Source organism: Coregonus clupeaformis, chromosome 36 (genome assembly GCF_020615455.1).
Source record: "Coregonus clupeaformis isolate EN_2021a chromosome 36, ASM2061545v1, whole genome shotgun sequence".
In the NCBI taxonomy this organism is placed as follows: Eukaryota; Metazoa; Chordata; class Actinopteri; order Salmoniformes; family Salmonidae; genus Coregonus; species Coregonus clupeaformis.
Genome location: NC_059227.1, coordinates 40903749 through 40916707, shown reverse-complemented (window position 1 = coordinate 40916707; position 12959 = coordinate 40903749). Strand labels below are relative to the sequence as shown.

Below are 12959 nucleotides of genomic sequence, written 5' to 3'. Positions count from 1 at the left end.
GAGGTTTGCAAAAGACCATAAGGATTGGACCGTAGAGGACTGGAGTAAGGTCATCTTCTCTGATGAGTCCAATTTTCTGCTTTGTCCAACACCTGGTCGTCTAATGGTTAGACGGAGACCTGGAGAGGCCTTCAAGCCACAGTGTCTCGCATCCACTGTGGAATTTGGTGGAGGATCGGTGATGATCTGGGGGTCCTTCAGCAAGGCTGGAATCTGGCAGATTTGTCTTTGTGATGGACGCATGAGTCAAGCCACGTACAAGGTTGTCCTGGAAGAAAACGTGCTTCCTTTTGCTCTGACATTGTTCCCCAACTCTGAGGATTGTTTTTTCCAGCAGGACAATGCGCCATGCCACACAGCCAGGTCAATCAAGGTGTGAATGGAGGACCACCAGATCAAGACCCCTGTCATGGCCAGCCCAATCTCCAGACCTGAACCCCATTGAAAACTTCTGGAATGTGATCAAGAGGAAGATGGATGGTCACAAGCCATAAAAAAAAAGCCGAGCTGCTTGAATTTTTGCGCCAGGAGTGGCATAAAGTCACCCAACATCAATGTGAAAGACTCTCCTGAGTGGCGCAGTGGTCTAAGGCACTGCATCGCCGTGCTAGCTGTGCCACTAGAGATCCTGGTTCGAATCCAGGCTCTGTCGCAGCCGGCCCCAGCGTCGTCCAGGGTAGGGGAGGGAATGGCCGGCAGGGATGTAGCTCAGTTGATAGAGCATGGCGTTTGCAATGCCAGGGTTGTGGGTTCGATTCCCACGGGGGGCCAGTATGGGAAAAATAAAATATGTGTATTCACTAACTGTAAATCACTATGGATTAGAGCGTCTGCTAAATGACTAAAATGTGAAAATGTAATGTAAATGGTGGGGAGCATGCCAAGACGCATGAAAGCTGTGATTGAAAATCAGGGTTATTCCACCAAATATTGATTTCTGAACTCTTCCTAAGTTAAAACATTAGTATTGTGTTGTTTAAAAAAAATAATATTTTCTTTGCATTATTCGAGGTCTGACAACACTTATTTTTTGTTATTTTGACCAGTTTTCATTTTCTGCAAATAAATGCCCTAAATGACAATATTTTTATTTGGAATTTGGGAGAAATGTTGTCAGTAGTTCATAGATTAAAATAAAAATGTTAATTTCGCCCAAACACATACCTATAAATAGTAAAACCAGAGAAACGTATATTTTTGCAGTGGTCTCTTTATTTTTTTCCAGAGCTGTAGTACCGGTCAACACATTTTACATTTTAGCAGACGCTCTTATCCAGAGCCACTTACAGTTAGTGAGTGCATACATTTTCATACTGGCCTCCCCCCGTGGGAATCGAACCCACAACCCTGGCGTTGCAAGCGCCATGCTCTACCAACTGAGCTACAGAGGACACACTTTCTCATTCAAGGGTTTGTCTTAATTTTTTTACTATTTTCTACATTCTAGAATAATAGGGAAGACATCAAAACTATGAAATAACACATATGGAATCATGTAGTAACCAAAGAAGTGTTAAACAAATGAGATTCTTCAAATAGCCGCCCTTTGCCTTGATGACAGCTTTGCACACTCTTGGCATTCTCTCAACCAGCTTCATGAGGACGTTTTTTGGGTATCTGTACTGTACTTTACTATTTATATTTTTGACAACATTTACTTTTACTTCACTACATTCCTAAAGAAAATAATGTCCTTTCTACTCCATACATTTTCCCTGACACCCAAAAATACTCGTTACATTTTGAATGCTTAGCAGGACAGGATAATGGTCCAATTCACGCACTTAAAGAGGACATCCCTGGTCATCCCTACTGCCTCTGATCTGGCGGACTCACTAAACACAAATGCTTTGTTTGTAAATTATGTCTGAGTGTACCCCTGGCTATCCTTAAATTTAAAGAAATCAAGAAAATCATGCCGTCTGGTTTGCTTAATATAAGGAATTTCAAATGATTTATACTTTTACATTTGATACTTAAGTATATTTTAGGAATTACATTTACTTTTGATACTTAAGTATATTTAAAACAATACTTTTTGACTTTTACTCATGTAGGATTTTACTGGGTGACTTTTACTTGAGTCATTTTCTATTAAGGTGTCTTTACTTTTACTCAAGTATGACAATTGGATAATTTTACACCACTGCCTGCTACCATACCCTGTTCAAAGGCACTTAAATATTTTGTCTTGCCCATTCACCCTCTGAATGGCACACATACACAATCCATGTCTCAATTGTCTCAAGGCTTAAAACATTTTTTAAAACCTATCTCCTCCCCTTCATCTACACTGATTTGAAGTGGATTTAACAAGTGACATCAATAAGGGATCATAGCTTTCACCTGGATTCACCTGGTCAATCTATGTAGGTGTGTGTGTGTGTGTGTGTGTGTGTGTGTGTGTGTGTGTGTGTGTTGTATATATATATATATATATATATATATATATATATATATTATTTTTTTATTCATAAAAGTTTTTTTTCACAACAGTTTTTGTGAGAGACCTCTGTACTTAGCCTGGGTACTAGTCTATTTGTGCTATAATTCCACTCCTTGTCATGCCATGTTTGGCATATGTGCAGAGTACAAGGTGTGGAATGTTAGCACAAAATAGATTATGGATTCCAGGCTACATGTATGCATATTAGCAAATGTATCACATGTCACTTCTAATACAATGTAGGTCTGTTTCTCTGGTACTGAACAGAGAAATGCAGGAGGGTAAGACTGAGGGAGAGGCCCTACCCGTCATGTCTGACCCCAGGACGGAGCTCCCTGCTGGGCTACTGGGATTGGAGATCCCCCCTGAGGTCCGCAGTGCCCTCCAGGTAGGCTAAACTACAACTCTTTGAAATGGACTATGGTTGTATCCAAAATAGCACCCTATTCTCTATGTAGTGCACTTCTTTTGACTAGGGTTCCTAGGGCCTATATCATTTAATAATAATATGCCATTTTGCAGACGCTTTTATCCAAAGCGACTTACGGTCATGTGTGCATACATTTTTACGTATGGGTGGTCCCGGGGATCGAACCCACTACCCTGGCGTTACAAGCGCCGTGCTCTACCAGCTGAGCTACAGAGGACCACATTTAAGTGTTTGACATTACATGTATAATGTGGCCACAGGTCAAATTAGAAACGTTTGTTTCCAAGCTGTATTTTCAAGTAACTATTATATTTTAAATTCTCACAGTTGCTTGTCATAGTCCAACAATATATTTGAAGAAGACTACTTTCATTATTTTCTATTGTCCATTTTGGGCAGTTACCAAATATAAATATTTCCCCTAATTGTTTTATTCTCCACCCCAGGCGACCAACCTTATGTCAAGCTCAGTGACATGGGGAGACCCCAAACTTCCAGATTCTGGTTACTTGTCCTCTGCTCCTCCAGTCCCCAAACCACCAGTCATCCCCAAGACTGTCGACTATGGACATGGACATGGACATGGTAGGGAAAGAAACATGAAATGGGGAGCAGGGTTGGGCTCAATTCCATTTCAATTCCAGTCAATTCAGAAAGTGAACTAAATTCCAGTTCCAATTCCAAAAGATTTTCTATATTTTTCTCTCTTTCAGACCTTGGGGATGCCACGGTGGAGCGGATCTCTTACGGTGAGAGGATTGTGTTGCGGCCCGATCCCTTACCTGACAGAGAGAGGGAGAGGAGCTATGAAAAAGGTGAGTTGATATTTTATTTTTGGATGGTGATCATTTTTGACTTAATAGCGTTTGGTTTTGCAGGTAGCAGCTACATGGCGCTTGCAACATCAAGGGTCATGGGTGTGCGATTCCCACCGGGGCCACCAATACGTACAAATGTAACTGTAACTCGCATTGGATAAAAAAAATAAAAAAAAGGTCTGCTAAATGGCTGATGTTATATTATTGTTATTATAACGATATCCTCCTTTCCCCTATAGAACCCCTTGGCCCCCTGAGAGAGAGAGACCCTTACCACAGAGACATGTACTACGACAGACGACCGGTAGACCCCTACACGGAGCGCAGGGAGTACAGCAGGGAGAGGGAGATGTACAGAGAAAAACCTCCCATGGACTTTGAACGAGAACGATTTGAGAGGGAACGCTTTCCGCCTCGAGATGACAGGTATACCTGGTTACATTCAGTAGGGTTTGAGCTTAGAAATGGAAGAACTAGATTGATCAGTCAATCAATCAAATATTTTTTTTTTAATAAAGCCCTTTTTTACCTCAGCAGTGCTTTTACAGAATGCTATGTAGAACTACCAAGCCCCTGTACGTGGGTAACATTTCGTTTTTGTGTTCTGTTCTTGCTGCTTCAAGCAAACATTCCATGGGTGTTGATGAAACGTATTATCACACTGTTACTGTGACAGTCCAGCTGGTTACACTGTTACTGTGACAGTCCAGCTGGTTACACTGTTACTGTGACAGTCCAGATGGTCACACTGTTACTGTGACAGTCCAGCTGGTTACACTGTGACAGTCCAGCTGGTCACACTGTGACAGTCCAGCTGGTTACACTGTTACTGTGACAGTCCAGATGGTTACACTGTGACAGTCCAGCTGGTCACACTGTTACTGTGACAGTCCAGCTGGTTACACTGTTACTGTGACAGTCCAGATGGTTACACTGTGACAGTCCAGCTGGTCACACTGTTACTGTGACAGTCCAGCTGGTATTGTATCACACTGTTACTGTGACAGTCCAGCTGGTATTGTATCACACTGTTACTGTGACAGTCCAGCTGGTCACACTGTGTGTTACTGGGACTAGTCCAGCTGGTTGGTGTGGCCTTGTGAATATTGCTCTAGGCCCAGGAGTGCTGGTCCAGGATCAGGTCCTCCGTGTCCATATAATTGTATTTATTATGATCTGAAAGGGGAAACCGATTCCAAGATCCGCTCCCCCGTTCTAAAACTCTCTTTGTAAATATGGGTCCAGATATGCAGTGTTCTGATCCTGTCCATCTCTCCAGACCACCCCCCGGCCATCCTCCACCTCGTCCTGGCTACAGGGAGAGGGACTTGAGGGAGGGCAGCCGGACCAGTAGAGACGGAGAGGATCCTTATGGAAGGCCTGGGGGTTATGACAGACCTCCGTACGAGCGCGGGCCTGAGCGCTATGACCATGGTGCTTCACCATACGGTAAGACAGACTTGGTGCAATGCAAAATGTCTCGGTATGTGAGTGGGGTTGATTTGTACTATGCAAAAAATTTACAGTCCAAAAGAAAAAAAGTGACTAAAGCTACAGAGACTTTGTAAAGTATTCATACCCCTAGACTTATTCCACATTTTGTTGTTACAGCCTGAATTCAAAATGTACAATAATCTCACCCATCTACACACAATACCCCATAATGATAAAGTGAAAATGTTTTTTTTTTTTTTTTATGTTACTAATTTATTGAAAATGAAAAACCGATATCTCATAAGTATTCACATCCCTGAGTCAGTACTTTGTAGAAGCACCTTTGGCAGCGATTACAGTTGAGATTTCTACATCTGGATTATGCAATATTTTCCCATTATTTTCAAAATTCTTCAAGCTCTGTCAAATTGGTTGTTGATCATTGCTAGACAACAATTTTCAGAAAAACTCCCCAGTCAATGTTTTGGAATATTTTTTTATTCTGTACAGGCTTCCTTCTTTTCACTCTGTTAATTAGGTTAGTATTGTGGAGTAACTACAATGTTGTTGATCCATCCTCAGTTTTCTCCCATCACAGCCATTAAACTCTAACAGTTTTAAAGTCACCATTGGCATCCTGGTGAAATCCCTGAGAGGTTTCCTTCCTCTCCTGCAACTGAGTTAGAAAGAACGCCTGTATCTTTGTAGTGACTGGGTGTATTGATACACCATCTAAAGTGTAATTAATAACTTCACCATGTTCAAAGGGATATTCAATGTCTGCTTTTTATTTTCACCAATCTACCAATCTACCCTTCTTTGCGAGGCATTGGATAACCTCCCTGTTCTTTGTGGTTGAATCTGTGTTTGAAATTCACTGTTCGACCGAGGGACCTTATAGATATGTGTGTGTGTGGGGTACAGAGATGAGGTAGTCATTCAAAAATCATGTTAAACACTATTATTGCACAGTGGGTTATGTGACTTGTTAACCACATTTTTACTCCTGAACTTATTTAGGCTTGCCATAAAGGTGTTGAATACTTATTGACTCAAGACATTTCAGCTTTTCATTTTTAGTTTATTTGTAAAAAAAAAAAAAAAAACTTCAACATTATGAGGTATTGTGTGTAGGCCAGTGACAAAAAAATCTCAATTTAATCCATTTTAAATTCAGGCTGTAACACAACACAATGTGGGAAAAGTCAAGGGGTGTGAATACTTTGTGAAGGCACTGTAAATGCTGAAAACACTTTAACAATGAAAAATGGTATTTGAGACGGCAACTTCCATCGTCCAATTTTCAGTTGCTCATCTTTTCATGCCTCTTGGTTGTAAAGTGATGTAGCGACACTGACTGTCCTGTCCTGTGGTCCAGGTGAACGGAGGAGTTACCCAGAGGAGAGAGGAGGAGGAGTAGGCCCCACGTCGTCCCACCCTCCTCCTCCCCCGCCACCAGCTGCTCCTCCTTCCAGGATCGAGAAGAAACCAGAGACCAAGAACGTGGAGGACCTTCTCAAACTACCAGGCCGAGACACACGTCCAGAAAGGGTGAAGAAAAAAAAAATGGCTTCTCACTCACTTTACACTTCACCACAGATGATCTGTTTATATTGACCTGATACTGTAGTGGCCACTAATAATGAAAGGACGTCTTCAAACATGGAAGGTAGTCGGGAGGAGGCAAGATCAGGTGGGACCATTCTAGCCAATGAGAGGGAAGATGCACGTTTGAACAACCGGCACAACTCAGATGTCGCGTGTCCTACTTTTATACAAGTACAATCGTAACAACCTAAGCATTACAAGACATCTATTCGATCATGTAGCAAATAAGGCATTACATTTTTTAGTTGTTGACCAGATTCGACACTCATTGACCTCCTGGTGAGGGGAGGGGGGGGGGGGAGAACAACTGCCACCTGCTGGACAGATTCGGCCCCAGTTATCTCTTCCTCTCGGACTTAATGGGACACACTCTTTTCACGCCATTTCGCCCCGGTGGGCGGTGCTATACGTCACGGGTGGGCGTAGATTTTCATTGTTGAGAACTAGCCGAGCACTCGCTCATGTCCAGAACGTGGAATCTATTCAACTCTAAGCCATATGGCGCATTTCCACTGAGGATTTACCCCAGTGTTTTACCCAAAAGGCTCAAGACTTTTCTCCGTAGGCTGGCACCCATGTCTCACTGGGCCATGGCTCCGGGCAGACCTGCTCTAACTTGGGGGGCAAGGCCACTCTTGCTTTTTTTGGCGCAGCATTTACATAACAATGGCTAACTGTGAAACATGGGTTTATACCTTTTTTTGATGGTTAACACCTCACAAAGCAACTGTCTTGATGATGCAGAGAGTTGATTCGACGGAAACACCATTTCCCATAACACCAGGGTGTAAAACACTAGTGTAACACTGGTGTTACTGTGGAAAAGCAGAAAAAAGTACAGGCTAAGTCTAACTACAGTAATGGAAGGAATGGTTTCATCACGGAAGCTACAAAGATGAAGTGAACAAACGTAATCGCTGAATTCACGTTATGTTTGCTATTTCATACAACTACAGAATGGAAAGAATCTAAACAAATGATTTTTGTATTCAAATTTCGCATTGTTTAAAGTTGAGAGAAATGCCTCGAGGATAATATGGTAAAGTTGGCCTGTCCAAAACAGTTTTTAATAAAGCCAGCAAAGCAAATAATTAATCTCATTAAGTAACCAGGTATCCATCCATCCATCCATTTCATGCGGATGAATTACCTGACGCATGACAAAAGTCACAACTGGGCTAATGAAAACAGAAAATGCCGGGAAAATTGTATAAATGCCGACAGACAATTTGTTCGTTCGACATGGCGGGACATTTTTGTGTCGGTAAAATTAATTATGTGAGAAATGGCTGTGAAAACACCTTTTCTTTTTTTTTATGCGCAAATATTGATATAACCATCATATCGAAGTAAAGTTGGAGTCACGCGATTTAATGTGGTTTGTGTAGTCCTCCCACCACAACTTGGGAAACAATGCAGTTTATTAGGCTACAGATTAAATGTTATGATGAACTTCACAGGGTGATGAGCTTGATGCTCCTTTAACTATCAAGCGTCTTATTCTGGTGACATGATCATCGATGCTTGGCTGACGTTTGACAAATACAAATTATCGAGCTCTTTTGTCCATAATAACCTCATTATGTAGGCTATACCCGCACTGTATCCGCCAGTTGTAGGCTAGAGTGCGCCAATACCGACCGACTCGCGATTATAACACCATTTTATTTTGTGGAGAGAAAAAAAAAAAACATCAGTAGAGTTGACAATGCGAAGGAAACCCAATTGGATGGAAACCTAGCTAGTGATTGACAGTATACAGGGATTATTGCATGTTGACCAACCAATCGTAGTGAAATGAGATTAAATCTAGTCATGATACATTTCATATTTCATTCAGGTTAAGTAGATTGGGTTGATAGCATCATTGACGTTGTTGACCAGCAAAGCAAAACTTAACGTTACACATCCTTTTACTTTTGGGGAAAACTGGTCCAGCCACTTGGTAGCTAGCTATCGTTAGTTCAAATAAAGCAAAATTATGTTCTAATATGAAAGTGCAATTGACACCGAGTGGAATTAAATAGTTGAACAGAGACAGCAACCAGGCTACTCCGCCTGGAACCTCAGTCATAAATAAACTGGTGGATTTATACTTTCTAGTTTAACGTCTGCCAAAGACTTGGGAAATGAACAGGGATGACTGACAGACAGGATGTGGAACGTTAGCTAAAACGACTGGTACCCAGACTACAGTCGGGGGGGAGGGGGGGGGTTCTTGGTTGAACGTGGACGCGCATCGGACAGTCCTGAACCCATAGAGAGAAATAGACTCATCTTTGTATCTGTGCCATTTTATAGCGTCTTTGACAGCATGAGCAGCGCCATTGAGAGCAGTTCTCTTCTTCACGATTGGTTGATCCCTTCTGGTGACCCGGTTGGACATGACTCCCAACAGGGTCATCAGGAGGGATCAGCCAATGAAGTTGGAAGTCCCACCCAGTTGGCTACGTTAAAAAGTGGTGGAAGCCCTGAATGGCGCGGCCCATGCTAATGTCGTTTTGGCCACTAGAGGCCACTATCGTTCTCTGTTTGAAAGCCCCGCCCACCTTGACTTATAGCACCGCCCACCGGGCGAAATGCAGTGACAAGTGTGTCCCCTGACTTAATTCACCGACTTCCTTATTCAATTCAATACAATTTATTTACACTTCATTCACTTACTTTCCCATTCAATTCGATACAACTTTACAGGTTCAATAAGGGTTAAGTGTCTTGCTCATGGGCACATTGACAGATCATTTTACATTTGAGTCATTTAGCAGGTGCTCTTATCCAGAGCGACTTACAGTTAGTGAGTGCATACATTATTATTATATTTTTTCCATACTGGCTCCCCCGTGGGAATCGAACCCACAACCCTGGCATTGCAAGCGCCATGCTCTACCAACTGAGCTACACAGGACTTAACCAACAACCTTTTTTCGGTTACTGGCCCAACGCTCTTAACCGCTAGGCTACCTGTCCCTCTCAGGGACAATTTAAAAAATGCGTTGCCAGGATAATCAAATCCTCAACCTGTAGGTCAATACAGGTTCAACAAGAGTACTGTAGTAGCGTGGTGCTTGCAACACCAGGGATGTGGGTTCGATTCCCACGGGGGGCCAGTATGAAAATGTATGCACTCACTTAACTGTAAGTCGCTCTGGATAAGAGCGTCTGCTAAAATGACTAAAATGTACAAAAATATCACATATCCCCGCAGCACATTCCCAGATACATGTCTACTGTATAAGTGAGTTCCATAACCTCTGTGATGGTGTTTTCTCAGATTGTCATCATAATGAGAGGGCTACCAGGAAGTGGTAAAAGTCATGTAGCCAAGCTGATAAGGGTGAGTAGAACCTAACGTTACAATCGTCTGAGCTTTGCTGTTCTGTTGTGGTAATAATTACTCATCTGGGATGAAATGTTCTTTTCAGTCATGCGTTTCCTGTTGACCAGTAGCACCACTGGAAGGGAAGAGTATTGCTCTAGACCAGTGGTTCCCAACCTTTTTTTTTGGATACTGTACCCCTAACAGAAAATCACTCACTTCGGCGCGCAGCTCAGAAGCCTCTGTAGCGCTTTCCCTCTGGATAGCCAACGGAAGTCCGCGTTAAGCATTAGCTGCTGGTGCTCAGTCCCGCTGTCATCACAGAGCCTTTCAAACAGTCTGTGATTCAGAAGGCTTGGACTGGATGGATAAAGTTAATAATCACTGACATTGCGTCATTCAAAACATTGTGTAACTCAGGACTGGTGTTCTTGCTGGCCAACGCCTCTCTGTGGATGATACATTGGGATTGACCTTCTTTATGTGGGCAATTCATCCTTTCACTCTCCCAGGCATTGATGCAGCACGATCGGTGCACACGTGACACACAGGATTTCCAATCCCAGATTGTGCTCTGAGAAAAAGCTGTCAATAACGTAAAACACGTCCTCACTTTTAGATCTCCCCGTTAGCTTCTTGCAGAACAGAATGAGCTCATTTTAATTCCTGAAATGTCTCTGTATCGCACAAACGCAATCAACAGGGCTTCCCCACCGACATCAGTCGATTTCGTCCAACTGCAGAGAAAATGGACTGGAATTTTTTTTTTTATCACCAATTCATCAACAATATCAATGCCCATGTCATCGATCCTACGGCACAGTGTAATTTGACAATGGTAACAGTCTTAAGTGCCTCAGCTGCTGTCTTATCCTTGCAGAAACTGTGATTTGATAACAGCATCAGGATCTCTAGCGCGCAGAGCAGGGTTGCCAGGTTGAGCAAAAAAAATTAATAAAAAATCCCAGTGACCACTCAAAACCCGCCTGAAAACTAGACCCATTTGTTTTTCCACAGGAAGAGAGGAGTTGCCATATTTACACTAAACCATTTTTTCCATAAAGTTATCGAGCCAATGAAGAAGGAATATCGTAGTAACAAAATTCGTTTTTTTCCCTTCAAAATAATAATTATTGCGAGCTATGACATGACGTAATAAAGGAATTTGAATGTCGAAAGAGAGAAGATAATTCGCCCTTATTAAACTCGCCAGATCATTTTCCATCAATGGATGTCGATTTAACTCGTTTGATTGCTATGATTAGGCAATAAGGCACAAGGGGGTGTGGTATATGGCCGATATACCACGGCTAAGGGCTGTTGTTAAGCATGATGCAACACTATTGCTATTATAAACTGGTTACCAACGTAATTAGAACAGTACAATTATTTTTTTGTCATACCAGTGGTATATGGTCTAATCTACCACGGCTTTCAGCCAATCAGTATTCAGCGCTTGAACCAGGTTTTATAATTGTAAATAAATCCCCTTTGCGCATGTGCATAACTATAAATAAAACCGACAGGAGAGTGATGAGTGATGAGTTGGACCGAGGACCTCAATCTCTGAGCAAGAAACACATGGAAAAACATGAAAAAAAACAAATGTTAGGCTATTTTCTGGCAATTATGTGCCATAATGTTAAGATTACAAACCGTTATAAATGGCCTAATTTATTTGCGAGATTGACTTGTCATTTCAATAGGCATAGACTACAGACTAAAATCTGGGTTTCTGATTGTAATTCAACTTTGACACGGTTTGCTTAGATAAAGGCAGGTAGCCGATTGCCCCCGATAGGCCTACATCTCATTTCAGATAGTCTACAGTAGACAAGATGTAGACAAGATGTAGACTGAACGACTTAGCAGCTTGCCTAGTTCAAATTAACAGACTCGTTTATTCAACATGAATAGCGAGGCGATTTCGAGCTAAGTGCTTGCTTTTCCCAATAGCCTGCTGGCTACTGAGGATGGCTTCGTAATTTCAAACACTGAATTAAATATAAATAATTTGTATATATATGAACTGAATATGCTTGTCAACAACAGCCTGTGTTTATTTTTTTAGAATTTGTTTTACCTGTCAATCTAATACGTTCTAACAACTGAACGGCAATTGCGATAGAGCTTTGATAACTTCCAATTTAATTAACTAAACATGTCAATTTTTAATAATAATTGCGTAATAACACAAGGCTACAACAACAACAACAACAACAACAACAACAACAACAACAACAACCTGAAGTTATAGGCTGTTTATGACATTGGTTTGCCAGCTCCAGGTAGGCTACACAAGTGGCACATTGATTTGCATTGACTCCAGTGATATCCTCATTTCAACATATTTATTGTGTCAAATGGTAGCCTACATATGAATTAATAGGCTACTTGATGGCCAACAGAGGCAAATGTCTCATTCTCCACATTTTAATATCAGTTACATTGAGGACTTTTCCCCATTTTTAAAAAGAACCTGGCGAGGGTGATCGGGAACTTCCATTTAAAATCTCCCCCCCCCGGACAGTCCCCTAAACCTGAGCATGCGTAAAACAGTAATAAGCTTGGTACCGTTTTCTTTAAGCAAATCAACATTAGAATGCAGTTTAAACAACCTCCGAGCGAATTTATGTAATGCGCCCAAAGTCGTTTTCCAGTGCTGAGTCTCCATTATTATTTTATTTTTATTGATGTGCATCAGTTCTAGCGTATTAATGTTTTATGGAAAAAGGGGTTGGAAATAGGGTGCCTCCATAATGACAATCTAAATAGCCTACCTACAACTGGCAAAGAGTTGTCACGACGTGCGCGCCTGCCGCTCCCTCTCCTCTCGCTCACGTAACTCAGCCAGTAGCTGTAGTGTTCTCTCTCTCACACACACACACACACACACACACCCCTCCG

The 12959-nt window shown here is 41.9% G+C and overlaps 1 protein-coding gene and 1 non-coding gene across 2 annotated transcripts in view; one reads left to right on the top strand and one right to left on the bottom strand.

Moving 5' to 3' along the window:
* The window catches only part of LOC121552547 (YLP motif-containing protein 1), a 47540-nt gene that overhangs the window by 14598 nt on the left and 19983 nt on the right, over window positions 1-12959 (top strand). The window contains exons 7-13 of the mRNA XM_045211215.1: window positions 2690-2834; window positions 3323-3461; window positions 3590-3691; window positions 3934-4120; window positions 4974-5143; window positions 6507-6679; window positions 10008-10070. Coding sequence (XP_045067150.1) covers window positions 2690-2834; window positions 3323-3461; window positions 3590-3691; window positions 3934-4120; window positions 4974-5143; window positions 6507-6679; window positions 10008-10070 — 979 coding nt within the window. The remainder of the gene's footprint in view (window positions 1-2689; window positions 2835-3322; window positions 3462-3589; window positions 3692-3933; window positions 4121-4973; window positions 5144-6506; window positions 6680-10007; window positions 10071-12959) is intronic.
* trnaa-ugc lies at window positions 1319-1391 on the bottom strand. Its single transcript has one exon. It is a non-coding gene; the product is annotated as a tRNA-Ala (tRNA).